Source organism: Podarcis gaigeae (assembly GCF_964106915.1).
Source record: "Podarcis gaigeae genome assembly, chromosome: 5".
Classification (NCBI taxonomy): domain Eukaryota; kingdom Metazoa; phylum Chordata; class Lepidosauria; order Squamata; family Lacertidae; genus Podarcis; species Podarcis gaigeae.
Genome location: NC_139681.1, coordinates 1863168 through 1890631, shown reverse-complemented (window position 1 = coordinate 1890631; position 27464 = coordinate 1863168). Strand labels below are relative to the sequence as shown.

The 27464-nt window shown below is 44.3% G+C and overlaps 2 protein-coding genes and 1 long non-coding RNA gene across 5 annotated transcripts in view; 1 reads left to right on the top strand and 2 right to left on the bottom strand.

Annotated features, from left to right (window-relative positions):
- BORCS5 (BLOC-1 related complex subunit 5) overlaps positions 1-21898 on the top strand; it is a 43649-nt gene extending 21751 nt beyond the window's left edge. For both annotated transcript variants that reach the window (XM_083738984.1, XM_083738983.1), the window contains 2 exons: positions 17730-20226; positions 20456-21898. In XM_083738984.1, the coding sequence (XP_083595110.1) occupies positions 17730-17960 (231 nt within the window). In that variant the 3' untranslated portion in view covers positions 17961-20226; positions 20456-21898. The remainder of the gene's footprint in view (positions 1-17729; positions 20227-20455) is intronic.
- Positions 8940-17447, bottom strand: LOC310844680. Its single transcript, XR_014564245.1, has 2 exons — positions 15576-17447; positions 8940-9177 (listed from the first exon to the last, which is right to left on the bottom strand). It is a non-coding gene; the product is annotated as an uncharacterized lncRNA (long non-coding RNA).
- A 2956-nt stretch (positions 21899-24854) lies between the features above and the next one.
- DUSP16 (dual specificity phosphatase 16) overlaps positions 24855-27464 on the bottom strand; it is a 48855-nt gene continuing 46245 nt past the window's right edge. For both annotated transcript variants that reach the window (XM_083738761.1, XM_083738762.1), the window contains exon 7: positions 24855-26126. In XM_083738761.1, coding sequence (XP_083594887.1) covers positions 24932-26126 — 1195 coding nt within the window. In that variant the 3' untranslated portion in view covers positions 24855-24931. The remainder of the gene's footprint in view (positions 26127-27464) is intronic.

Genomic DNA, 27464 nt, shown 5'->3' with positions numbered 1-27464 from the left:
GGGCACTATGCACACACCACAACTACACCCACCCAGCCCATAAATGGTTTCTACTAAAGCCAATAAATTGCTTCTTTGAAGCATAATTGTGGTGAGCAGGGCACAGCAGGGAAGAGGCTGGCAACAGCCCTGAAATCACCTACCTGCACTGTAGTTAGGCTTGAAAAAGCCTGTCTACTGGGCAAAATAGAAGGCTTTTCCAAGCCTATCGTGTTCCAGTCTTACTTTGAGAGAAGTTGTGGGCATATTGAGCCCTTTTAAGCCTCTGCCTCCAGACCATCTCTTTCAGGCTCCACCACATTCTGGAGAACTTCCAAGTTCTTAAAGGGTCAACCTTCTGGGATGAAGATGGGTCCTTCTTCTCTATTCCATAGCTCCATGTGCTGGAGCAGTGAGGTACTGTCAGCGGTATTTGTTTTTTTTCAGAAGAAGGTTCCCATGAGGTCCTGGTGGTATGGAAATTCTTCTGGGGGCTCAGACATAGTGGCCTCCTGAAGCAACAGACAGGGCCATCTTAAGCATATCCAGCGCTGTGGTGCAAAGATCCCTCCAGCGCTGCCGCCCCCCATTTTCCAGAGTTGTTCACCTTTTTTTAGGAAGCTGACACCCGCTTGCACATTATCTCTGCTTGGGAAAAGCAAGCAGGATATATTCTCAGATGCATGTGAGCCAGCCAAAATCTGACAAGTCACTCCTGGTCTTAAATGGCATAGCTTAACCTGGCACCAAAATGAGAAAAAATGCTGAACTTAGATATACCTCAGTCAGTAAAGCATGAGACTCTTAATCTCAGGGTTGTGGTTTCAAGCCCCATGTTGGGCAAAAGATTCCTGCATTGCAGGGGGTTGGACTAGATGACCGTGGTGGTTCCCTTCCAACTCTGAATGGTTCTGTTATTCTATCTGAAGGGCTGTTTGCAGGGAAGATGGAGCAGACTTGTTTTGTGAGAGATGCTTGTGCTGTGATTCCTGCACTGGAGGGGGTTGGTCTAGAGAACCCTCGGGGTCTCTTCCAACCATCCAGTTCTGTGATACTATGATTAAAATACTCCAAGAAATAAATAAACGGGCTTCTCTGTGGCAGTCACTGGAAAGGGCTCCAGGGGTGGCCACCCCACAGAAGGTTTGGCATGTGCCCTGTAGCCCAAGCCCCATTCACCAGGCGAGACCCGGTGGGCTGAAGGACCGCTCCTCAGTGGCAAGGGGGCTGAGGGATCTGGGCCGGCCACCTCAACGCCTCCCTTGCTCTGCCTCGGACTCTGGGCAGGCGGAGGGTGGCGGAGGCAAGGCTGGGCTGTGCACCTAGTGGGAAGCACACAGCCTCTAGGCAGGCCGGCCACGCCTCAGCGCCTCCCGCTCAGCAGAGGCGTAGGAAGGTCAGGTGGTACCCGGTGCAGAAATTTTCTTGTCACCTCCCCATTGTGTTTTTTTTCACCTGCAAAAATGGTTTTATGTTATTTCATATTTTCTTACAAAGGAATGTGGATTCTGAGCCTCTGATAACAAGCAGGCGACTATGGACAGATACCTAAATCTACAGGATGGATTGTGTTTTGGCTTGTGTTATTTTATTTATATTTATTGTTTATTTATTTAATAAAATTTATTTTAAAAAACCAAAAAAAATCACAGCAATAAAATCAGGAAAAATTAACAATCCTACTTTAAAACGTACAAAAGCTAAAATGTTAAGATTACAATTACTTCAGCTTCCTAAGCATCTAGGTATGCTTGCCTAAAGAAGAATGCTTTTAGCAGGTGCCTGAAAAGAGTCTAGCAAAGGCACATGCTTTGTTGAAATTTCAGCCTTCCCAACATAGGAAAACGGCTAAGTAAACAGCTATTTTCATGGAGGAGGGTCAAGATATTAACTGATATACATGAATTTTCACATGTAGCTATATAATCCCTAGTGCAGTAAGATAAAGCCTTTGGAGCAGACATTTTCTAAAAAAAGTTTTTTATGAACCGCCCTAGTAGGGCAGTAATTGTTCCTTGATAATTTGTCACCCCCCCCCTCCATGATGGCCCCTGGGGAGACCCGCCCCCCCTTCCTACGGCTGTTGAGCAGCAGGAGCCCCACTCCTGAGGTGGCAGGCGGCGGAGGCTGCAAGGCCGGGCAAGGCTGGCCGCGCCTCAACGTCTCCTGCTTGGCACTCCTAAGCAGCAGCCGGAGCCTGGGTCCCGAGTCGGCGGCGGAGGCAGCAAGGTCGGGTGCACAAAAAACAAGCATCGCTGCACGAGCCGAGGTGACTGTTGAAGCTGGCTGGGCTGGCCCTACACCAGTGGCGCGCAGGGGACAGAGCTGCTGAATAAGCAGAGAGGGAGCCGTTGGCAAAAGAGCTCAGCCTGGCTGCTGGTAGGCTCTCTTGGCTCTTCCCGGACGACTCGGCTCAACTCCGGACTCCCCGCAGCCCGGATTCAGCACGCCAGCTGCACCACTGGTTAGAGACGGGCCTGGCAACAGATCCAGAACCTGAACCTGATCTGGACTCCATAGCAGGAGACACTGAAGCCCTTGACTCTGTGTCATGACCACTGCTGGACAATAGGGTCATTGTAAAGCCTAATTTCAGTCCAGAAACAGGCCCTGGTGTGCTCCAGGAAGGGCGTCTGTGGGTAAATGCCCTCGGACATCCCATTGACAACCCCTGCCAATGAACTGGTTAGAAAACCTTGGATCAGTTTTAAAAGGTGCCTTTGATTGATCACTGACTTTTATTTATACAATTTGTAATGGATCCAGGGGGTGGGGAGTTTTCCCCTTCCTTTCTGTTGAAGAATTCCCCATAAAAAGCATCACAATAGGGGGGGCAGAATCTAAGCGAATGAAACCCAGGATAGTTTTCTGTTCCAAGCATCTCCGCAGGGTTCCCAATCCCAGACACTCTTGATGCCACACCTGGTCTGCACCAGGTGGGTCATACAGATATTTTGAAAAGCCACAAGCAACAGACGAACAATTTAGATGATTAACTAAATTATCCAAGAATACCTCTTTTAAGATGATTCCATTTCTGACACATGCATGCTTAAAAAGAAAGATGTGCTTCTTTTGGCATTGTTTTTAATTATGTGCAGTGCATATAGTGAGGCTGTGCTCAAATACCCCCCTCCCCCATCACAGCCTCCATTGTGAGCTGAATCATGCACAGATTCAGCTAATGCACCTGCAGCACTTTCCACAGTCAGTAGCATGGAAGACCTGGCGCACGCTGGAGTGTGTGTGGAAGAGGGACCTGGGCCTCCCTGTGCCACAGTGCCTTAGCGCAGATTCCAGCTGAAATTATAAACTCTGGATAAGAGTTGTCATATATCTTATTCTTTGGCTGTAGAAAGCACCAGCTGCTAGCTGAACAGAAGAACCTGATTAACAGCAAATCAAAAGCCTGCAAATCAGATAGGATGAACTTTGACGACACATTTTACATAAAAATATTTTGCCCTTGAAACAAAAGCAGTTCACTTAGTTAAACTAAAAATCAGTTGAATTTTAGAAATAAAAATATTGATAAGAATGTGGGGAATGGGAGGAGGAGGAGGACAGGATTTCGGTAAAGAATGCACTTGGGGAAAAATATGCTTAGAATCATAGAATCAGAGAGTCATGGAATCTTAGATTTGGAAGGGACCCAAGGGTCATCTTGTCCAACCGCCTGCAAAATAGGAATCTCAGCTAAAGCACCCATGACAGATGGTCACCCAACCTCTTTTTAAAAACCTCCAAGGGAGGAGAGGCCACCACCTCTCGTGGGAGTCTGTTCACTGCCAAACAGCTCTTACTGTCAGAAAGTTTTTTCCGAATGTTTAGTCAGAATCTACTTTCTTGCAACTTGAACCCATTGGTTTGAGTCCTATCCTCCAGAGCATGCTCCTTCCTCCATGGGACAGCCCTTCAGATATTTGAAGATGGCTATCATATCTCCTCTCAGTCTCCTCTTTTCCAGGCTATACATACCCAGCTCCTTCAAGCGCTCCTCATAAGGCTTGGTTTCCAGACCCTTAATCATCTTGTTCATGCTCCTCTGCACACGTTCCAGCTTATCAACAACCTTCTTCAATTGTCATGCCCAGAATTGGACACAGTATTGCAGGTGTGGTCTGACTAAGGCAGAATAGAGTGGTACTATGACTTCCCTTGATCTGGACACTAGACTTCTGTTGATTCAAACTAGAATAGCTTTAGCTTTTTTTGCTGCTGCATCACACTGTTGACTCATGTTAAGCTTGTGGTCCACCAAGACCCAGAGATCCTTTTCACATATTAATCCAGGTGTTCCCTATCCTATATTTGTGCATCTGGTTCTTCCTAAGTTCAATAGGGACCTTACATTGGTCCCTATTGAAATTCATTTTGTTAGTTTGGGCCCAGTTCTCCAATCTGTTATGGTCATTTTGAATTCTGATTCTGTCTTCTGCGGCATTAGCTGCAGTTTCGTGTCATCTGCAAATTTGATGAGCATCCTCTCAATTCCTTCATCCAAGTCATTTATAAAGATGTTGAACAACAACGGGCCCAGGACAGAACCCTGCGGCACCCCACTTGTCACTTTTTCACAGGATGACGAGGAACCATTAATGAGTATTCTTTGGGTTCAGTCAGTCAACCAGCTACAAAGCCACCTAACAGTAACCTCGTTCAACCCACATTTTACCAGCTTCACAAGAATATCATGGAGACTTTGTCAAAAGCCTTACTGAAATCAAAATATGCTATCTCCACAGCATTTCCCTGATCCACCAAGTTTGTAATTCCATCACAAAAAGAAAATAGATTGGTCTAGCATGACTTGTTTTTGAGAAACCCATGCTGGATCTTAGTAATCGCAGCATCCTTTTCAAAATGCTCACAGCCCAACTGCTAAATTATCTGTTCTAGGACCTTCCCTGGTATGATGTGAAGCTCACTGGTCGGTAGTTACCTGGTATTCCTTTACCCCCTTTTTGAAGATGAGGACAACATTTGCCCGCCTCCAGTCTGTAGGGACTTCACCTATTCTCCAAGAATTCTCAAAGATAATAGACAAAGGATCTGCAAGCTCCTTTCGTACCCTTGGATGCAGACCCTGGAGATTCGAATCCATTTAAAGCAGCTAGGTGTTCCCTTACTACCTCTTTTCCTATCTTGGGCTGCAGCTCCCTCCTTATGTCACTTATTCTGTTATCACCAGGTTGGGCATCACTTTCCTTTTGGGTGAAGACAGAGGCAAAGTAGGTGTTGAGAAGTTCTGCCTTTTCTCTGTCATCCAATAGCATTTTTCCATCTTCCCCACAGAGAGGACCTACCACTTGCTTGTTTTTCCACTTTGGACATCGCCAAATGAACTTTTTTTAAAACCTCTTTCAAGCCTGAGCTCATTCTGAGCTTTTGCTGGCCTGACCTTCCCCCTGTTGGCTACTCATTGGCTCCTCCTCTGTGATTTCCTCTCTGTTCCATTTCTTATACATGTCCTTCTTAACCCTCAGCTCATCTGTAAGCTCCTTATGCAGCCACACCAGCTTTCTTTGACGCCTCTCACTTTTCTTTTTTGTTGGTATTGCCTGCATTTGTGCCTTCAATATTTCTCCTTCTAGAAACTCCCATCCTTCTTGGGCTCCCTTCACATTGAGTATTTCTGACCATGGGATCACACCCAGTAGCTCCTTCCGCTTTTCAAAATTGGCCTTCTTAAAGTCCAGAGTGCGTGTCCGACTACACTCAGTTTCTCCTTGCCCCTGTATCCTGAAACCCAGGAGAACATGATCACTTCCTCCCAAGTTTCCAAGCACTTCCACTTCAGCAATCAGTTCCTCCCTACTGGTGAGGACCAGGTCCAAGATAGACAATCCTCTTGTTGGTTCTTCCACCTTCTGAGAAATGAAATTGTCAGTGAGGCAATGGAGGAATTTATCAGACCTTACACTCTTGGCAGTGTCTGAGTCCCAACAGATATTGGGGAAGTTGAAGTCCCCCATTGTACTATTTCTCTCCTTTTTGAATGCTCTAATAAGGCATCATCCAAGTCTCCAGTCTGGCATGGTGGTCTATAGCAGACACCCACAGTAAGGTCATTGTCGTTTCTCTCCCCTGCATTTTTTACCCATATGCTCTCAATCTGCCTTTCCTGCTCCAGGTCATGGATTTCTTCACAAGTGTACCCATCCTTTATATATAATGCTGCTACTCCTCCCTTCCTGTTTGGTCTATTACTTTTTAACAGGTTATTCATCCTGAAGTGCTGGATGAAACCCAGAATTTGTCTTAATGTTAAATTGTCATTATGCACAACAGATTTCCAGCTGTGTCTGCCTCTAAAATTTCTAACGATGATTAATGTGTTGTCATTATTGGAAACAGGAGGCTGTGACACCGCAGGTCATAATATTAAGGTGTAGAAAGCTAATGTTGTATAATATCTCTCTGCACTTTAATTTTCCTCTTTTTAATTTAAAATAGACAGCTGCTTCCTAATTTTTGTCCTACAGGGTCTTTCCTTCTCCAGAGTTCTTGTACTTCACAAACCTCTTAATGACTGAAGCAAACCTTTTTCTGAAATAAAATTGGGGGCATACTTCATTCTTTCAGCTGAATAGGGTAAGAGTCACCTGGCTCAGAGAAACTAACCACTCTTGTTTCAGCATGTCTTTATTTGGGACAGAGGTGTGTTGGAGGCATGTCTCTTCTGAGAGTAGATATGATGTGTTGGGGTTCAAGTGCCTCCAAAATGTGTAAAAGACACACTTGTTAACAGGCTGCCAATTACTTTGGATTCAGCTTGGATGAAAACCTCAATGAAAACCCAGCTGAAAAGAAGCCAAAAGCATGCCTCTTATATAGGGGTGTCTCAAAATGCATTAATAGAATGGGCACAGTCCATGTCTGGAGGTGGTTGGAGGATGGATGGCAGCTAGCAGATTGAGGTTAAATTCTGACAAGACAGAAGTACTGCTTTGGTAGGGCAGGGGGCAGACGGGTGTGAGGGACTCCCTGGTCCTGAAAGGGGTAACTGTGCCCCTGAAGGACCAGGTGTGCAGCCTGGGAGTCATTTTGGACTCACAGTTGTCCATGGAGGTGCAGGTCAATTCTGTATCCTGGGCAGCTGTCTACCAGCTCCATCTGGTACGTAGGCTGAGACCCTACCTCCCACAGACTGTCTCGCCAGAGTGGGGCATTCTCTAGTTATCTCCCGCTTGGACTACTGCAATGCGCTCTACGTGGGGCTACCTTTGAAGGTGACCCGGACACTACAACTACCGTATTTTTCGCCCCATAGGGCGCACCGGTCCATAAGGCGCACCTAGTTTTTTTTGGGGGGGGGAAATAAAGTAAAAAAAAAAATTTCCCCCGCAAGGCGCGAGGCTGGGGCGGGGGAAGCCCGAGCTTCCCCCGACCCCAGCTCTCAGAGCAGGCTGCTCTCCGCAAGCCATGGGAGCCCTCCCGCGGCTTGCGCAGAGCTACCCGAAGCCCCAGCGCGACTGCTCAGCGCGCCTGGGTGTCGGGATAAGAAGCAGCGCTGCGCAACCCGGGGGAGCCCTCCCGCGGCTTGCACAGAGCTACCCGAAGCCCCGGCGCAACCGCTCAGCGCGCCGGGACTTTGGGATGCAGGCAGCTCTGCGCCAGCCGGGGAGCCCGGGGGGAACTCCCGCAGGCTCCCACGGCTTACGGATAGCTTCCTGAAGCCTGGAGAGGGAGAGGGGTCGGTGCACACCGACCCCTCTCGCTCTCCAGGCTTCAGCAAAAGCCTGCATTCGCCCCATAGGATGCACACACATTTCCCCTTCATTTTTGGAGGGGGGAAATGCGTCCTATAGGTCGAAAAATACGGTAATCCAGAATGCGGCAGCTAGACTGGTGACTGGGAGCAGCCACCAAGACCACATAACACTGTCTTGAAAGACCTACATTGGCTCCCAGTACGTTTCCGAGCACAATTCAAAGTGTTGGTGCTGACCTTTAAAGCCCTAAATGGCCTCGACCCAGTATACCTGAAGGAGTGTCTCCACCCCCATCGTTCTGCCCGGACACTGAGATCCAGTGCCGAGGGCCTTCTGGCAGTTCCTCGCTTGGTAGTGGTGCCCGCCCTGTGGAATGCCCTCCCACCAGATGTCAAAGAGAAAAACAACTACCAGGCTTTTAGAAGACATCTGAAGGCAGCCCTGTTTAGGGAAGTTTTTAATGTTTGAATCCCCGCGGGGGGGATTCAAACTGCCAACCATGCGATCGGCAAGCCCTAGGCGCTGAGGTTTTACCCAGAGCGCCACCCGCGTACCTGTATTACAGTGGTACCTCGGGTTAAGTACTTAATTCGTTCCGGAGGTCAGTACTTAACCTGAAACTGTTCTTAACCTGAAGCACCACTTTGGCTAATGGGACCTCCTGCTGCTGCCACGCCACCGGAGCACGATTTCTGTTCTCATCCTGAAGCAAAGTTCTTAACCTAAAGCACTATTTCTGGGTTAGCAGAGTCTGTAACCTGAAGTGTACGTAACCTGAAGCATATGTAACCTGAGGTACGACTGTATTATTATTATTATTATTATTATTATTATTATTATTATTATGATGAGTGGGAACTAATCTTCAGGCAGTAGTAGACTAATCTTGTAGCAGTAGTAGACTGATAGATATATATATATATAGAGAGAGAGAGAGAGAGAGAGAGATAGTAACATAATTTTATTAAAATTTTATGGTGTGCATGGTATAAAAGTAAAAAATGTAGGTAATAAGAGTCATAAAACTAGAAGGAAACAATAATTAATTGGTGCAAGTCTGACACACTTAACTACTGTCAGTTCTTACCAGATGAATCCTCAAATACTGTGGTTTGGGACTGTACCATGTAGCAGTAGTTTTTGACTAGCAGCGGAAGCCAAAATGAAATGACATATAGACGCTGCTTCCCCCCAGGGTGTACTCAAGGGTACGCAGTACCCGAACCTCTTTTTTTGGGGGGGGTGGGGGGGGTTAAAAAGTGTAACACTTACTGTAACAACTTCATTATGAGTACCGGTACCTATTTTTCTAGGGAAAAAAGAGATGACATATGGTCTGGTGAGAAATATGAATATGAAAGATTTCCATGATTGTTGCTTCCTCCACATCTTGCTGGTATTCGGTTTATGTTTAGCAGCATACAATTCCAGGATGAACAATTCCAGTGATTTGCGCTCAAGAAATCTCTACTTTCAGAGAGACCTGTGGAAGGAAGTTACAGCAGATAAGAATATAGTTGTGCTTATATTGGCTCTAGAGAATATTAAAAGATCATGGCTTTGCCCATGAAAGAAATGGATCACAACACAAAATTGGTGATCTAGGAGGCAGATAGCCAAGGGAAGACCACCCTGTTAGTTCCTGAGATCATCAGATGAAGGCCTCCAATACTGCAGCCTTCAGAAAATAAATCATGCTGAAGGAGGGTCTTCATAGTAGTAGCATCTTCCATCTGGAACAGCGTCCTCTTAGAAATAAGTTATGCGCCAATGGAATTACGTTTCCGGCACATCTTGAAAACGTATCTGTTTATTCAGGCATTTCCTGGCCATTAATACCATTCACCCAGATGGCTGGTTGCCGTGATTATTGTGAATTGTTATATTATGGTGGATCTTGTATTATTGTTTTAATGCAGTGGTAAGGAATATTTTCCAGCCAGAAAGCTGGATCCTGCGTTCCCCCACCCCCAGCAGACCCCTTTGATAGCTGGGTGGGTCCTTAGATATTTATTATCTGGAGAGATATAATTTCTTCATTAAAGAAGTCATAGGAAAGGATGTTCGGGAACAATATTTTGCTCAGAACATTATAATAAGGGTTCTGTATACTCTCAATAAAAATCCTATTCCAGGAAAAGTTGAATTCCAAAACCCATATGTGTTATGCAAATTTTCCTAATTTGCACAGTTCTGCAACTTTTAGAGTTTTGCATTATTTGTTCTTGTTTTGCTAATTACAGATTTAAAAAGAGCGCTATACAGGACAGTGATCCTAATTCTCATTCAACTATTGGAAAACCTGTTTGGCTACTTCTCTGGCTTCTGAGATTCCTCCTTATGTCACACCTTCATATGTATATTTATAGCCACAAGAATTAGAAACTAGCTTTCCTGTAAGCTGAAGTTCCTGAGACATAGCCTGTGTTCTGGTAGACTGAGAGCAGATACACAGCCCTAATTATATAAGGCACTGTTTGGCAGGAGGTTGGACTTGATGGCCCTTGTGGTCTCTTCCAATTCTATGATTCTAGGAGGGAGGTTTTAGCCCTGCCGTGTTCTTGTAAATGTACCAGTATAGTGATGTCTTTGTATTGAGTTGTGGTCAAGATAAAGCTACATAAGTGGAAGAGAAGGCGCTGGATTTGGATTTAGAGAATAAACCTAGATGAAAGGCGTCTGTTTGGTAGCTATCCAGGAAAACACTATTTTCAATTGACCCTGGCTGTTTAGCAGTGGGGTGAAGGCTTCCTGGCTGACTTTGTGTCTCCTTTGTGTTGTGTATTGTTGGTTGGCTTGCTTGCCATGTTTCTTATTGTACTGAACTTCAAATTAAGTTCAGATGCTACATTTGAAGAGAAAACTCAATTCTGTGATCCGGAAGTTTGAAGGCACTTTCTTCCCTTACCATGCACAGAAGGTAACTTGCAAATTGAACTCTTTTGTATTTATCAGCCCTCAGGATTCCCTAGTCTTCCCAATCCTGGTGCATTTTCAATCTGAGGATTGGATCACAAGTACCCAGAGTTTCTGTCTGCACATAAATGCATTACTAGAGCATTTAAAATGCTACTTTCAATAATGTGCTAAGGGGAGGAGAAGATATTGCTGCTGCTTTCTTCCTACTCTCTCTGGAAATTAGCATGTGTACAGGATTGTAGAATAGATACTAGCTAGGTTTTAACCAAACTTTGATTTCCTCAGGTATTAGTAGTCTGTCCTTCCTCATTCCAAAGCCTTGGAGTGAATTATAATGTTAAAAACAAGAACCTACACACCACACAAACCAAACAAAATATCCAGCTCTCAAGGAAAAGAATGCCAGCCCCCCTCTTCTGGACCAAGCTCTGGTTTTGAGAAATCTCCAATAGAAGAGAGTACCACAACTGTAGGGCAGCCTCGGAGAACACCTCTCTCTGTGTTGTTGCTATTCCAACTTGGTTCTTGAATGGTAAAGTCAAGGAAGCAGTTTCTGCTGATCTGTTAACAGTTGTGAGATAATAAAGCAAGCAGGTGGTCTCCTATAAGTGTTGGGCATAAGGCCTAAAACTTTATGCAGCCCAGGGCTCCTTGGGGAGGAAGGGTGGGATATAAATTCAACAAATTCAGCAACAGCAGAAGCTGTGAATTGGTAGAACAAACCCAGCACCTTGAAATGTGCCTTGAATTTTTTTTGGTAGGGGGTCCAGGTTCATAAGCTAATCTGCTTGAACGTTTGCCCTTAAATTCCAATTTTCTGTCCATTTGATTTATGGCTAGGTTTATCAAAACCCTTAATTTACATTGTTTAAATTCCATATTTCCTCATTTGAATGAAAAGTTTTTCACTTCTTCTTAGGAAACAAAGAGGCCCAGTTTCTGTGAGTCTCCAGGTGAAATGAATTCCAGAGGTGAGAGACTTTCCCTAAGTATTTCCTTTTTTTAAAAAAAAATAATATTTATTAAAAGTTTCCAATTACAACAAAATAAAAAAAACAAAACATCCAAATTTAAAATCTTGTTTTCCATAACATCTTTCCAGGACTTCCCCTCCCCCCCTCTTGTATTCCAATTCTTACTTATAAATTCAGCAATTTCTTATCCCAAATTTTGAACTTATTGTCATTGACCCAATTTAAAAATATTTTCCCATCTCCTAAAATCGACCTGTTCCCTTCCACGCGTTCCCCCCTTTAACATACATTACAAATTAAAATATAATGAAATAAAATGTAGTTTAACACCCTTTGGATTCCAAATTTCCCTCCCCCTTTTCCCGGTTGCGTTCCCAAAATTTATCAACATCTGATGTCTTCCTGGAGCTCCCACAATTATTTAAGCCATAGTCCTTTACCAGTCATCTTTAATTTCGAATGTCCAATCTTGGAAGGAGTCTGTCTCAAAAAGGCCCATTTTTTCCATCCAGATTTTTATACATTAGGAGTAAAAACTCCAATTTTATTTCTTTAAACCTTTCAAATCTGGATGTCCCCAAATGTTCCCTCTTCCAACTTTATCCAATTCTTGTTATTCTTGTTATTCTTGTTGTTCTTGTTGATCTCTCTCCTTTTCTTTTTTTTTCCTTTCCTGTTTTCCTGCACAAATGTTCTAATTCCAAAAGCTTCAAATTCAGCTGCAGAGGCTCTGTTATTCAGGAACGAAACATAATGCCAAGTCCCTTCCATTTTTCAATAGATAAGTCTATTGTCTTCTTTAGTATGTCAGCCTCTGTAGTCAAAATAGTGTTCCATTTCTGCAGTTTCCCAGGAGATAGAAAGTTCTATTCAAATTCCATGTCAACAACTTGTAATATCCCTCGGCTCCTCTAGGTGGGTTGCAATAACTCAGTTCCCTTCCAGATCACCCCAATCAGTCCAAATAACTTGTTATTCCTTGTTTTAAACAATTTGTATCCAATTTATAACAAATGTAACCGGCAAAGTCCTTGTAACAAAGTTCTCATTTTTGTTCTTCTGCTTTGACAGCTCTTTGGCAGCTGTCAAAACCTCTCTTTGTCTTCTCCCGGCGCTCTCGCAAAACGCTCCCAGGGTTCCGGGGGAGGGGGTTACTTTTAAAATCAATTCCACTTTTCTCCTCCAGCTCAGTCTTATAGTTTTCCGTCGCGAAATTAATAACTTTGTAAAAATAGGGTTGCACTCGATCTTAGATGTCAAATCCTTTGCTTTAACTCCTCTACAACGGGGGGGGGGCTGACTTCCTTTTTGCGCCTCCCCCGCTCGCTCCGAATTTTTTTAAAAAATTATCCCCCTTTTTAGTCCAGGTTCCAATTACTCACGGGTTATTCTTTTAGGTCCAGATTTTCAATAGAAGAAGTCAGCGCTCTCCGTCGAATGGCATACGGCTTCGCTCGGCAGGGGAAGCGGAGGACTCAAAGCACCCCCCGCCCTGTCACCCGTTCCGTAGCCTTTAAAAAGGCTCCTTCGCGGGCCGGGGGGGAGCGCAAAAGGTGCCAGCCGAGTCACCATGTCCATGGGTTTCAGCGCCCATGGTTTTTGAGGGTCCCCGCGTCGCCGGCGCGGTAGGACCCAGCCCCTGCCGAGCAGGCTCCCTCTGGAGCTCGGAGGGAGTCCGCCATTCGGCGATGGCGCCAACCCGGAAGTCTCTTCCCTAAGTATTTCCTGGACAGCTTTATAGATTGTGATGACTCATAGGAATGTGGAAGTGGATTTATATGCCAAACCCAGGCCATTTAGGTTTGTGTACATCATGGCCACCATTTTGACCTCATACTGGAAAGCAACAGGGAGACAGTGGAGACCCTAAAGCCCTGTTTCAGGGCACACTGTGCAACTGAACCCCATCAGAAAGTGGGCTGCAGCATTCAAAGAGCAGTCAATTTCCTGCTTATTAGTTGCCAGCTTTGGATGTTGTAATCTCAGTCCATTTTATACACCAGAGCATTGCAAAGCCATCCCAAGGCACTTATTTGGAGTCAGCCTTTCAAAAACCAAGGGTCCTTGTGTTGCTCTGTTTAATGAGGCATACGGTACGCGGTTTTGGTAGCATTCTAGCTGGCTCCCATTCTGCAGCCCTGTCTCATTAGGTGGGACAATCAGTTTAAAATTATGGCTTCCATTTGCTTCCATCCCAGGCAACAGTTGACCTGCTGGTGGTCTGTTTTCCATTTTGCAATTTACATGGCTAACCCCAGTACACAAAAGTTTTTAAAGTTCAGTGTATCTATTTTTAATGGAAACTTATGCACAAAGCTTAAATTGTTTCCATGTCCAGCATGCTCTTTTTAATTTTGTTCCATGTGTGAAAAGAAAGGAAGCCACAAGAAAGAACAGGGGAAAGTGATGGTTTCAGCTCCTGCGTGGAAAAACCCCCAGGCTTTGTCTACATGACCAAATGATAATCTTGAATTTGAGAACTTGCATTATGAATTTGGGGATGAGCAGAAGCCTTTTAAATCACCAGTTTAAAAGTCTTGCCAAAAAGGTGTGTATACACACACACACACGCACGCACACACACACAATCACAACCCCTATAGGAAAATTCACATTTACCCCACACTTTCTGTACTACTGCAGAGGAGCAGGGGAATATGCACATAACCCCACAAGAAAATTCACATTCTCTTGGTTGCAGCAATGTGTTGGGATTGACTCACCCACAAAAACCCTGCTTGTTCCAAGTGGTTTACTCATGTGAGCAGTGCATCGCTTGCCTAGCATGCTGCCCTTTTCTTTCCAGGAGCTGGGGAATGGCAAGTTCCTTGTGTCATCTTGTAGAAACGTGCTGCTTCCTTGAGTAGTCCATTTCTAAGGCCAGTTTCTTTGTCCAGCATCTTTGGCCCATCAAATGGACACTGCCGACTCTCACTTGCCCTTGACTTGAAAGTGTGAAGCAACCTCTACTCAACAGGTTTATGTTTAATGGAAGGCAGCTCTTAGAATTTCTGTAATTGTGTGTCAGGTTCTATCTAGGGAGCTATTAAAAGGGGTGAAGGAATTGCAATCCCGTATCAGTGTCTAGCTACTTTGGTTGACTTGCATGCAAGGGGCCTCTTCAAAATTCTGAGAAACACTTTTAAGGCCTGAGTGTCCTGCTCAGCATAACGTGGAGAGAGACTGAGATTGCCTGGCTGAACTCTCATTATGGTCACTAATTTCAGCAAGGGATGATTTCAGAGAGTTTGGAATATTTCTGCCAACTTTGAATGAGACTCTTATGCTTGAGATTGTTCACTGAATGACACAGTTTTAAATAATGGAAGCAGGAACTTGGCCTGCCATGAATTTGTTATGACTGACTAACAGCGGAAACTCTGGGTTTTCTTTCTTTCTTTCTTTCTTTCTTTCTTTCTTTCTTTCTTTCTCTCTCTCTCTCTCTCTCTCTCTCTCTCTCTTAATTACTTCACTTTTTAACAGAGATGGTAAAAGGCAATAAATCATAAATGTACAGTTTTGATGAGGCGCCATGCAGTGCTTTTTTCCTAAAAAATGTTTAGGGGTACTCTCATTTTCCTACTCATGTTGAAATACTGCCCCTCAATGAGGCCAAACTTAGATTCACAAAATGTTAAGGGGTATGCGTACCCCTGCGTTCCCCGAGGGAAAAAACCTCTGGTGCCATGTATGTTGATACATTAACAATGTAAAAAAAGACAGAAGAATTTGGTAGAGTTATTTCAGAAAGCAAATAAAAATCAATGAACATGCATAACCTTCCATACATGTGTTTAATGTGTGCAGGTACATTAACTGTAGGTTTGCTTTGTTCTGTCATTACTCTGTCAATGTTGTGATCTCTCCAGGTATGGGGTGTTATAACAATTTTAACCAGCACAAGCACAAGCTGGTTAAAATACAGTATTATTGTCTAATAAAAAGCACAGGGAGAAATTGGTGATATTGTTAGCCACCAGTACAGTACCTGGCTTGTGTCAGTGATTCCCAATCTCTGTGCTGCAAGAAATATGATGAAGGGGACCTGTGATTCCATAGCACCTGTTCACAGATGAGGCTGCCCACTTGGCATGAGTATCTGCTCTGGTCTTGCTTTATTCAGATAAGTCTCCACTATAGTTGGGTGGTTCCAGTTACATTCCGACGTTCAGTCATTCCTAGAGTCAAGGCACAGCAGAATTAGCTACCCTCAGAGGAGGAGGCCAGTTGTGTGAGTTGTACTTCTGAACTTGCCATCTCTTAATCTAGAGTTATGCTCAAGACAGATTGAGGGAGGGGCTCTTCAGAGGTTGACTAACTCTAAAAAGTAATCATTTTCTAGTGTAAGTGTGCCTCCAATTTTATTTTTTATTTTTGGCGGGTGTTCCCAAACATTTAAGAAGCACAAACCAGTGCACAAATCAAGGTTACATGTGTCTACTTGGAAATTTCAAACCTATTATTGGGAGATAATGCAGTCCAAATTTGTTGGAACACTTTTGCTGATCCACCCCAAATCAGTGGTTAGAAAATGCATTACCTCACAGAAGTTAAAACAAGAAATGTTTTTTCCGGAGGTGGTGATTGTTTTACAAGACCAACTTCTGAAAGTTTGGTGTATGACTAATCCTTACTACATTGTGTCTTTGTATATCTTCCTAATTTAAGAGAAGTGTTCTTTGGGGGGCGGGAATCTTGTAATGTTTGGTAGGACCAAGGCTTTTTTCAGTCCCAGCACCTCTCTGGTGGGCGCCATTTGCATTCTAAGAGAACAAGGGAGGTGTTCATGGGGAGTTCCAGCACCTCTTGTGCTAGAAAAATAGCACTAGCTAGGACTAGCCAGAAGTTTATTTCTGCCTCTTATTGTTATGGCACAGTTCCATCAAGAGCTAAGAAAGCACAGCTCCCTGCCCCAAGGAGTTTACAAAGGGGCAGTAATACAGGGGGAGAGGCAAAAAATCGGGAAGACAAGGAAGGAGCAGTGTGAGAGGTGCAAACAAAAGGACAGAGAGGTTTTTAAAAATGGTTAATGACTTGTCAGTAATCTTGGTGGTCGCTGTGGAAGAGATGGGAAAGCTTTCTCAGCACAAGGGCAACATTCCCCAAGGGCTTCCATTGGGGGCTCACATGTCAGTGGTGTGCAGGACCAGAGGCTGGTGGGAGTGTCTGGAGGCGGTTGGAGGATGGATGGCGGCTAACAGATTGAGGTTGAATCCTGACAAGACAGGAAGCGGGCAGGTGTGAGGGACTCCCTGGTCCTGAATGGGGTAACTGTGCCCCTGAAGGACCAGGTGTGCAGCCTGGGAGTCACTCTGGACTCACAGCTGTCCATGGAGGTGCAGGTCCATTCTGTGTCCAGGGCAGCTGTTTATCAGCTCCACCTGGTACGCAGGCTGAGACCCTCCCTGCCCGCAGACTGTCTCGCCAGAGTGGTGCATACTCTGGTTATCTCTCGCTTGGAGAGTGGCTGGGGGGACCCAGCCAGATGGGCGGGGTATAAACAATAAACTATTATTATTATTATTATTATTATTATTATTATTATTATTATTATAGTGAGCAGAATAATGGCAGCAACTGTTGCCTCTGTACAGTTGGCTACATTCCAGTCATGCAAAAATCAGGAACTTTCTGCACTCCTCTCCCCATGCCCACCCACCTGCCCACACCTCTTGTATATCCGTGTTGTGAGGAGTGGGCTGTGGTTGAGATGGGCCAGTTACAAAATCCAGGGAAAGTGCGGGTGGGAAATGGCTTCAGAGTGAACCAGAAAGTCCTTTCTCAATTGTCTGGAGAAAGGATTTATTTCCTGGTTAATTTTGAAGACATTTCTCTGTGTGTGTGTTATCAGCTGATTGTTGGTGCTGATCAACAGTGCCCGCAACCCCTTTTTGGCCCCAAACAGCTTCGTGGGCCAAATGGGACCTGGCAGGACTCATGGCTGCCGCCTGGAGATTCCTTACTGCTGTGCCTGGCCTGGTACAGCTAACCCCCATACTGTTGGGGGCTGGGAGAGATGGAGGGCAGAGGAAAAGTCTCAGGGGCCACATTTGGCTCCACACCCACAGTCCATGGAAAGAACATCTCGTTCCTCCAAGAGGTGACTAATTGAACACAACCGTCCTGTTGTTTTTGTAAACAGATGGATCTTTCGGTAGAAACCCTCTACAGCTTAATGCAGGAGCGCCAGAAAAGATATGCCAAATACGCTGAGCAGATCCAGAAGGTCAATGAGATGTCTGCCATCTTGCGTCGCATCCAGATGGGCGTCGACCTGACCATTCCCCTGATGGAGAGACTGAATGCCATGCTGCCCGAGAGCGAGAGGCTGGAACCGTTTACCATGAGCCCTGACAGGGAGCTCAAGCTGTAGTTTTCTGATGCAGCCTTCAGTCATCTTTTTCCTGGACCCTACTTGATAAGGAACTTACTTGGAACACGCTTCACAAGCCAGAGTGAGTAGAGCAGAGGTATCAGTTCTGTCTTAGGTAGAAAGACTGTGTTTGGCTTGCAGGGAATGTTAAATACACACATCAACCTGGAATGAAATGCCATTTCTTACCTCTCCTGCTCCCAGCTGCTTGCCACCACTGCCTCCACCCACCAAAACAAGGTTCAGATTTAAACCTTCACATCCTTCCTCTACTGTTGTGCACATTAGTGTGCTTACTGAGGAATCCTTCCAGCTGCAGAGGATTCTGGGGCATGCTCTAATGTAGTTTTTCAACTGTTTCTTGTAAGATTGGTGTTGGCAAACAAACTGCCCACAAGAGCTTCACCATCATTGCCAGCCTTCCTCTCTAACACACCTGAATTCTACAACTCACTCCTAGCAATTCCAGCATACACATGAGTGTCAAAAACACAGAGAAGAGGAAGTTTGATGGTCATTGTTCTAGAGCAGTTTGGGCCATGAGGCCATTTCCCCTAAACCATGTCCACCTGCACATCATGTGTGGGGCAGGTAGACATGGCTAGATTCAGCTTTGCAACTTGTTCACACAGCCAGTCTCTGCAGAAAACAGCATTTCCATCCTGTGCTAAATGCTTTGCACCATTATAGGGCAAACCCCCTTGTGCTGTGGTTCCCAAGCGCCCAATAACCAGTAAGCTGACGGGCACTTGAGAACTGCTGTGGAAGGGACTTTGACAGAGGGGTGAGACAACCTGCCTGCCAATCATATGAAGTCATAAGTCCATCTGGTGATTGATAGGTGAGTCATCTTTCCCACCTGTTGTTGACCTGCGGTGGTGGGCAGAATCTCCCTCCTTTAGGGTTTTTCTTTAAATTGGCTTCTTATTTTATAGGGCTGTTAAATGTGCAACTGCTTGAGCTATGTGACTATCACAGCTTTGCAGGCTGCAGAGCTAGAGCCTGGGTGATGGTTTAGGCTGGTGTTTCCAGCACCTGAATGAAAGGAGTGCCTCTTGCCCTATCCTATTAATTTGCTTTGCCAGATGATTCTTAACACGATGGATAAAGCATGACGAGGCAAGGTTATGTCCATATCCAAAGGAAACTGGAAGGCCTGCTAAGCTGGGAGAGGTTGGCTCATATGCCAAAGGCACCTCAGAGGTATGCCATAAAAATGCCACCTTGCTGTTTGCTGGCTGGGTCTGAGGAATCCTAATATTGTCATATTATCCTGTTTTGTTCTGGCACACTCGAATTCCCTCTTATCTCCAAGTCTTTGAAGGAAGGAATGGAAAGTTGCTTTTATCTGTTATTACTTAGCTTGAGAGATGAATCCAAGAGTGAAAAGGAAAAAGAAGACACTTGATACTCCTCTCTGTGTAGTAGGGTCTACGTGGGGGTAGGGTCTACGTGGGATTGGCAAAGTCTGTCTCCTACAGCTCTTACTACTGTATATGTTTCCAGTGGTATATGTATATGTAACAGAAGTGTGCACTCTTCCTTTGAAAAGGAGAAGCAACCACTAAATCATGATTAAGGAAGTGAGAGGAAAATGTCTAAAAAGGGCTATGCTTAACTATCAGAAATGATTATGAATAGTAGGAGAGCTTTTACCCAAATACACATGAGCAATCTGTGGTTCAAGGTCAGCGACAGAGTGCCTCTTCAGCTAACAGAAGTTCCACACAATGCCTAAGCATGCAACATCTTATTTTAAGGAATGCTTTTTCCAAAGAAGCTATTCACCAGGTCCTTTTCAAAAATAACCCTTGAGTTATGTAGTTCATGCCCCCTTGAATCCTGGTTGGCACACTCCTGCCCTCCCTTCTTTTAGAGGGAAGTATTTTATTGTGCCTTTTTTCTTTGATTTTACCTGATAGTTTTGGAGTTTGACAGCTGTACCATTGTTTTATATTTTTGTCTTCTGCATTATTTTGTTGGCACAATTGCTTATTAATTCTAAATAACTATTCTGGTTGAAAATTAGTATGGTAAATAAATAATAAGCAATCTTACATGGATAGCTGCCAAGGTGTTGCAAAAACCCCCAGATGCAACCAAAAGTGGGGAAAGGGTTCAGCTGTAGTTCTAGAAGAATCTAATGTCATATTCTGATTGCTTTACTTTCAAAATATGGCCTGGTCTCTTAAAAATGGATGCAAGTTAGTGTTATTTCTGCATTACACTTTTTGTTGTACAACACAACTCTAGCTAAGAAATAGCAGTTACAGATAGGTAGCTGTGTTGGTCTGCCATAGTCAAAACAAAAAAAAATCCTTCCAGTAGCAACCTTAAAGACCAACTAAGTTAGTTCTTGGTATGAGCTTTCGTGTGCATGCACACTTGGTATCTGAAGAAGTGTGCATGCACACGAAAGCTCATACCAAGAACTAACTTAGTTGGTCTTTAAGGTGCTACTGGAAGGAATTTTTTTTGTTTTGACTAAGAAATAGCATTTAGCAGACCAGCTGGCCTTTGAAATGCTAAAGCCATATTTGGAACAATATGCTCAGTGTTGCCAGATTCCAGCATTGGTAGTCAAAATGCATACACTGAAGGCTGATAACATGTTCTTTGGACGCATTATTCTAAAAGCTGTGCTCTAGGAAAATGTTATCACACCACTTTGTTTCTCATTTTGGGGGACCAGTTCTGCTTGCTTTATTAACTACAGTTCTAGTCAGGAAAACCTTTGAGCTATTTTCACTGCAAGTCATGTCTACTCAAAAGTAAGCCTCATTTAGTTCAATGGCTCTTACTTTTCAGGTAAGTGGGTACAGGATTGAAGCCTTAAAGTATGGAGGGGAAAAATAAATGACTCATTCTGCCCCAAGCATGTATTCACAAAGCTGTCCACCATGGTGGAACTTGGAAGGCAAATGCACTGAATTCCTGAAATACATTGAATTGTATTGGGTCTGTTGAGAGCCAAATTTGGCACAGTGTTCCATTTAATTATGTGTAATAGCAGTAGAAAATGTAACATGTACAAATATATTGTGCATTGGACTCCTGCGTAAAAGTGCAAAGTGTTACGTAGTTAGCGAACCATCAAGGCAGGTGGGTATTTCGGTCCAAGCAGCTGATATGCTAGCAAGAGAGATGCCATATGCAGATTTCCAGACTGGATTGGGAACCCGGGAAGCATATCTGCTTTGCAGTGTGTATTTGGCTATGATGCAACCTCATCACTCTTAAATGTTAAGCATATTTCTATCCAGTTGGAATGCAGGTAGAAATGCATCTCTCTAACCATTTTCTCAATCTGCATTTGCGCTTTTGAGTACAACTGTTATCTACTGTAATAATTTAATTCTTGTCTTGAGGAAAACCTGTAGATGATCCTTACTGAGACTTGGCTTGCTAGGGTACCCAGATGTTAAAATGCTCTGCAGTGAAAACACATTGCTTGTCTACTTTTCCTAAATCAGTGGTTTTCAAAGTGGAATTTCCTTTTGGGGAAGTTCTCCCTCCAGGGGTCTGTGAAATGTGATCCTATGCTGTAGTTTCTGCCCTCATAGTTCTGTCTAACACTTATGAAAACTGTGCTCTAGAACATGCCCCAGAAACTTCAGGGAATCCCCCCAGGCAGACGTGCAGCGTTCTTCAGGGTTTTTAAGTGCTTGCTGAAGGTGCACATTTGGACATCTAATGTGTTCATATTTTTAGGCCTTGGAAATAGAGAAGCGGGAATCAGTGGTGGTCAAGCAGTTTCTGACAGCTTTGTGTCAGGTGCACTGTGTAGTTTCCTTTTATTGCAATGCAACTTGTACAAATTTGATGGGTCTTGCATTACATTGTGTGATGTAGATGCTACTCTAACACAATGTTATTTCAGCTGGGAATATTTATTACTGTTTGGTTTTATTATTAATTAAAGGACATGTGACATGCCAGCTTTCTTCTGGGTTGTGTTTCTGGTGTTTGCTTTTTAAGAAACAGCCCAGCTGTTCTATCAGCAGATGGAAAACCCTCCTTACTCCTTACTCCCACCATTTCCCAAAAACAGAGTCGCCTGAAGTCCTGTTGCTATCCCTCCACTTCACTTCCCCCTGACTTGACAACTGGGAGTAAGATGGTGTTTCTTAGTTGGCTGCATTTGGCTTTGTGTCTGCCAGTTGCTGACCTGTGCTTAAAAGAAATATTTTAAGTATTTGTATATTATAAAATTGGACTAAGTACAGACTGTGACTCAATAGTGATGTGTGCTCATACTACTGATCTCCCCAGAGTGATATTAAAGGGAAGGCTACCTGCATGGCGTTGGAGTGCCCACTGACACCAATGGCTGAGGGGAGGGGTTGCAATTCAGAAGCCATTTTGCCTTTAAAATTTTATCTTGACCATATTTTTGATTTGCTCTTTTGTTTAGATAAGGGAATCACATGGAATAGACAGATAGTATAGGACCAATTAAGACTTAATATTAACACTTCTTATACATGGTCACAGTAACTCTGACATCCTAGCAAGGTAGGCAGTTAACATCCCCATATTGCAGTTGAGGTGCTAAGGGTAAGATTGAGGCTTTGTCAGCCTCATGAGAGCCAGTGTGGTGTAGTGGTTAAGAGCGGTGGACTCGTAATCTGGGGGACCGGGTTCGATTCCTTGCTCCTCCACATGCAGCTGCTGGGTGAAATTCGGCCAGTCACACTTCTCTGAAGTCTCTCAGCCCCACTCACCTCACAGAGTGTTTGTTGTGGGGGAGGAAGGGAAAGGAGAATGTTAGCCGCTTTGAAACTCCTGAAGGGGAGTGATAAAGCGTGATATCAAATCCGAACTCCTCCTCCTCCTCCTCCTTCTTCATGGTGGAGGTAAGATTTGAACTGGGGGTGTCCTAGGTTAGTTTTCAATCATCAGCCTCCACTTAGAAGTAGTATGTATAGGGTTTCTTCTGATATAATCCATGTAATTCTTTGATCCAGTGTTAGATCCATCAATGTGGAAGCACAAACTAAACCCTCCTAGTAATGTATATGATTGTGTCCTAATAAAGTTGAAATAAGATTACACTTGAAGTCTGATGTGCAACTGGGGTTGATACTACACACTTACTAGCAACTCAATCTAGTTGTGAAAGCTCTGATCAGTTTGATTTTGATTCCACCAGTTTCTCCAATATCCTCTTTTTTACAAGGACAGCAATGCATCACAGGCCCTTTGATCCTTGCTTCTTCAGCACAGACAGTTTGTACTTCCTTTTCAGCAAGGGGTACCAAAAGAATCCCTAGGTGTTATTTGGCAAAATACATTTGTGGCAGCATCAGCAGTGAATGGCATTCCTAAAAGGCTGCACTATGCATGGAAACAGTGATTGGTGAAACGAAGTGTCCATGTTCCCCTCACAACTAGTGTCTTTTTGTATCTCATAACCACTGAGCATTAATGCTTTTTGTACTCTCCCTTCCATTTTTGAATGAGCCAGATGCCAGTGTAATCATACATTCTCATATGAAACGAGAGTACGTGACACAGAGTTAGGTAGAGTTTCAACCCCTTGGACCTAGAGTTGAAAATAAACATTTGTAGAGGGGAGAATGAAGAGCACGATCTCTTCTCCGAAGTAGAAAGCCCTTCTCTTTAAGAGCAGCAGCTTGCACTGAAAACAGTGCTACCAAACTTTCTTGGAAAGCTGAAGGGCACCACCTAGTTGAATTTAGTTTTGAACAAAACAAAAACAAAGCTCCACCCCTTTGCCTCTTTTTGCTCCCCCTACAAAAAGCTCAGTTTTGCCATCAGTTGTTCCTGCCACAGGCAAAGATTTTATGCAGTTAGGGATAGGTCGTTATTTGGCAACATTTAAAATATATCTTAAAATCTTAACACACCTGTCTGCAATTATATTTCTCTGTTGACCTGTTCAGTGCTTAAACCTAAACACCTGCTACTTGCATAATAGTTTTGATGAAGTTAGAAACTGAAGCATACTCAGCTGACTTCTTCATCTTCACCACCACCTTTCTAGAGAATGGTGATGTTTCTGGGTTGTATGACAGAAGTCAGATACCTGCTCTCCCTCCCTTGGCTATATAGTGGTAATTTTTTTGAGGGGGTGTTTAATTGGAGACTCTCTGTTCCAAAAATGGTGGCTACATCAGATATTAGATTCTGACCTGATGCCTTGATTTTTCAATACACACCAGCTCCTCCAATAGTGCACAAGCTGGAAATCAGATGCAGGCATGCTGGGCACCATAAACATTTAATGCCATCCTTGATGCCAGCCAAAGAATATTTCTATGAGGTAGAGAACTTGAAATCCACCTGTCCTTTGAAAGAGCATCACTTGTCAATTAAAAGCCATCTATTTTTCAAATAGCATTACTTACTGACAGACAGTGAGCTGGAAACACCTGCTGAAGTATCTTATTTTAAGAATATGATTTAGCAATCTAACTGGGTATTCAAACTATCCAGACAAAATACATGCTAGTTTTCAGTCAAACTGCATTAGCATTGAGCAGGGTGAGTGTTGCATTCGTTTTCCTCTCTTGCAGCAAGCCAAGGCCTTCCAGGTCCAGCTGCATTGCTGAAGAAATGGGTGGATAATACCACGTGTGAGGTTCAGTTTAAATACTACTTCAAATGAACCATAAGATTTGCTTAGTTTACAAAGGAATATTTTTTAAAACACAGTAAAGTTGGACCATTTTTTACATCTCACTGCCCCAGCTGTTAAGGGAAATAAAAACATTAGGAGTATCTACACCTTCTGCCTTAAGCGAGGGGAGCAGGGAAATAGCAATTGCCCATTGCATGTATTAGACTTGTCATTTAGTTTTTCACTTGTGCACACATACAAACACACACAAACCTATTCACTTCCTTCACATTGAAGCCACACAATTTGCATTCTTTTCAAATTTCAGATTTACAGGGAATTGTTTGACACAGAAGAAAGGGAGAAATGTAAATCTTAGAAGAGAGCTTCAAGATACTTCAATAATCTCCATGCTGCCTGAGAAGCTAGATTGGCTGCCCACTTTCCCAAGTTCCTCTCGGGACCTGTTCTCGGACATGATACTTTCCCCAAATTCCATCTGGCAGCTCCTTCTCTTGAACTGCTTCTCAAAGGAGCTCTCCTCATGCCAGCTGCGCCGCGAGTCCCCCCTGTCTCCATGCTTCTCCCTCCTGCGAACGGCATAGGCTTGCTCACACCCCGTGGGCAGCTGGCTGCAGCTATAGGCAGAGTAGGCTGTGCTGCTCCCATATATAGCCGATGCAGAGTAAAAGCGAGAGGTGTCCGTAGCAAAATACCAGCTGTTGGCCAAAGGTGTTGCGGAAGCCTGTGGGGCTAAGATGTCTGAGTGCCAGCCCTTCAGGCCCAGCCCAGCGGCAGACTTGGCCAAATGCTGCTGGCTGGTGGAAAGGCCAAAGAGGAAGTTAGTTTTATAGTTGTCTTCCATGCTGCCACTTCGATGCAGTGGGTACAAGAGTGACCTCTGGGTGGTGCTAGCGGTTCTCCCCAAGTGGTGCCATTTGCTGTGGCTGTCCAGCAGCCGGGTATTCTGGGACTTCTCTGGAAGCTTTGCTTCCTCTTTATCAGGGCTGCTTTCAGGAGTCTGTTCTGAGACCTCCTGAACAGGGGAGAACTGGCATAGTTTGGCTCCACCTTCCAAGGTGGCTGAATGCTTGTAATATTCCAGTGTGTCCTCCAAGGAGGGGTAGCCCTCTCCTGAAGCAGCAACACAGGTGCTGGTTGCCACACATGACACAGATTTTATATCCAAGGAAAACGACCGCTTTAGCCTGTTATTGTCTTCAACTTTGTCCGAGGATATGTTTAGTCCAATTATGCCTTGTACCAATGGGCTGTCCTCTGATGATAGCAAAGAGGAACCTGGGTGGTTTCCCAATTCCACTGGCTTTTGCTCCACAGTCTCCGAGGTAGATGTAGCACAGAGCGGGAAAGAGGAAAGGCTGCTGCTGCTGCTGCTGCTGCTGCTGCTCTGCCCGCTGTCCAGTCTCAGTCCATGATCACTGCTTTTTTCCAAATGCATAATCTTCAGTTTGCTAAGGGATCCAGATTGGCCACTTTGGTTCTTGATTTTCTTCTCAAAGTCTAGAAGCTGGCCAAGGAAGTTGAAGTTGGGAGAAATTGTTGGCCTCTTCTCTTTTACGAATCTAAACAGAAATGTGTGTTTTTTTTAAAAAAGAGTTCAGCCAATCCATTAGCCTATGACACCACAACTGAATTCTGCATGCAAGCCATGAGCTGAGGCTGACCAGAGCTCATGTGTTGCACACTAGGCCATACCAAGGTAAGATGCACACATTAAGCAAATTCACCTCCTGCTATCCAAAATTCTCCTATTCCCTCAAGCAACCCTGTCCTCTTCCCTGACAGTCCCTCTAGCTGGAGCATCCTCCTTCCTTAAAGTTCTTCCTCCAATCTACCCTTGAAAGTGTTGGTTTAACCCCTTAGTCTTCATCTTCTCCTAGGCACATAACTGCATTTGCACAAACTAACCCATTTCCCCCATCCCCCTCTCCCTCATATTTGTAATTTAGATTGCAAACTCACTGGACCAGGAAGCTGTCTTTTCTGTTAGTGGAACACTCTGAAGCATCATTGTAACAGTAGTAGCAGTGCTAAGCACAATTTATGCAGAAAGTTTTCCTGCTTAGGACAATCAACTCGTCTTTGTAAAGGACCAGAAACTATTGCAAAACCCCAACCCCTTGACCAGTAGAACCTCATGTAAAAAGGTAAAGGTCCCCTGGATGGGTAAGTCCAGTCAAAGGCAACTATTATGGGGTTGTGGCGCTCATCTCGCTTTGAGGCCGAGGGAGCCGGCGTTTGTCCACAGACAGTTTTCTGGGTCATGTGGCCAGCATGACTAAACCGCTACTGGCCCATGGAGGACCGTGATGAGTGTCAGAGCGCACGGAAACGCCATTTATCTTCCCGCCACAGAGGTACCTGTTCACCACTATAGCAATAATTCATTCTTGAAGAGGAGAGCTGCTACAGAAGTAGTCTCCTCTACATTTTTTTAAAAAAATTGTTGATCATTTGAACAGGTATGTATACAGGTATGTGTGGTGATACTTCAGTCACCTTCGTCTTGTAGGTGCACAAACAGTGGTGTGTGCACAGCATAGTCCCTTGAAAAGAAAGGTGGGCTTGCATTACAGTTATAGGTAAGATAAGGTAAACGGGGTCTAAATGGCAAGACTGGGGAGATATCTCCCAGATGCTGGCAGAATTGCTGTAGAGTACTTACTGCACACTTACTGTTCCATTTACATAGGAAGCCCAATCAAATAAACGTTACTGAAGTCATGCAGGGCCCATTGTGGGCCAAGCATCAACACACAGTCCTGGACTTGACTTTCAAAAGGCAGCTGAGTCCAGGAGCTACCAATTACCGGTAAGTTTCACACAATGCCCAGGAAAAACACAATATCAGGGATATTTAACGGCTTCTGGGCATGCATGCCCCAATCACACTGAAACCA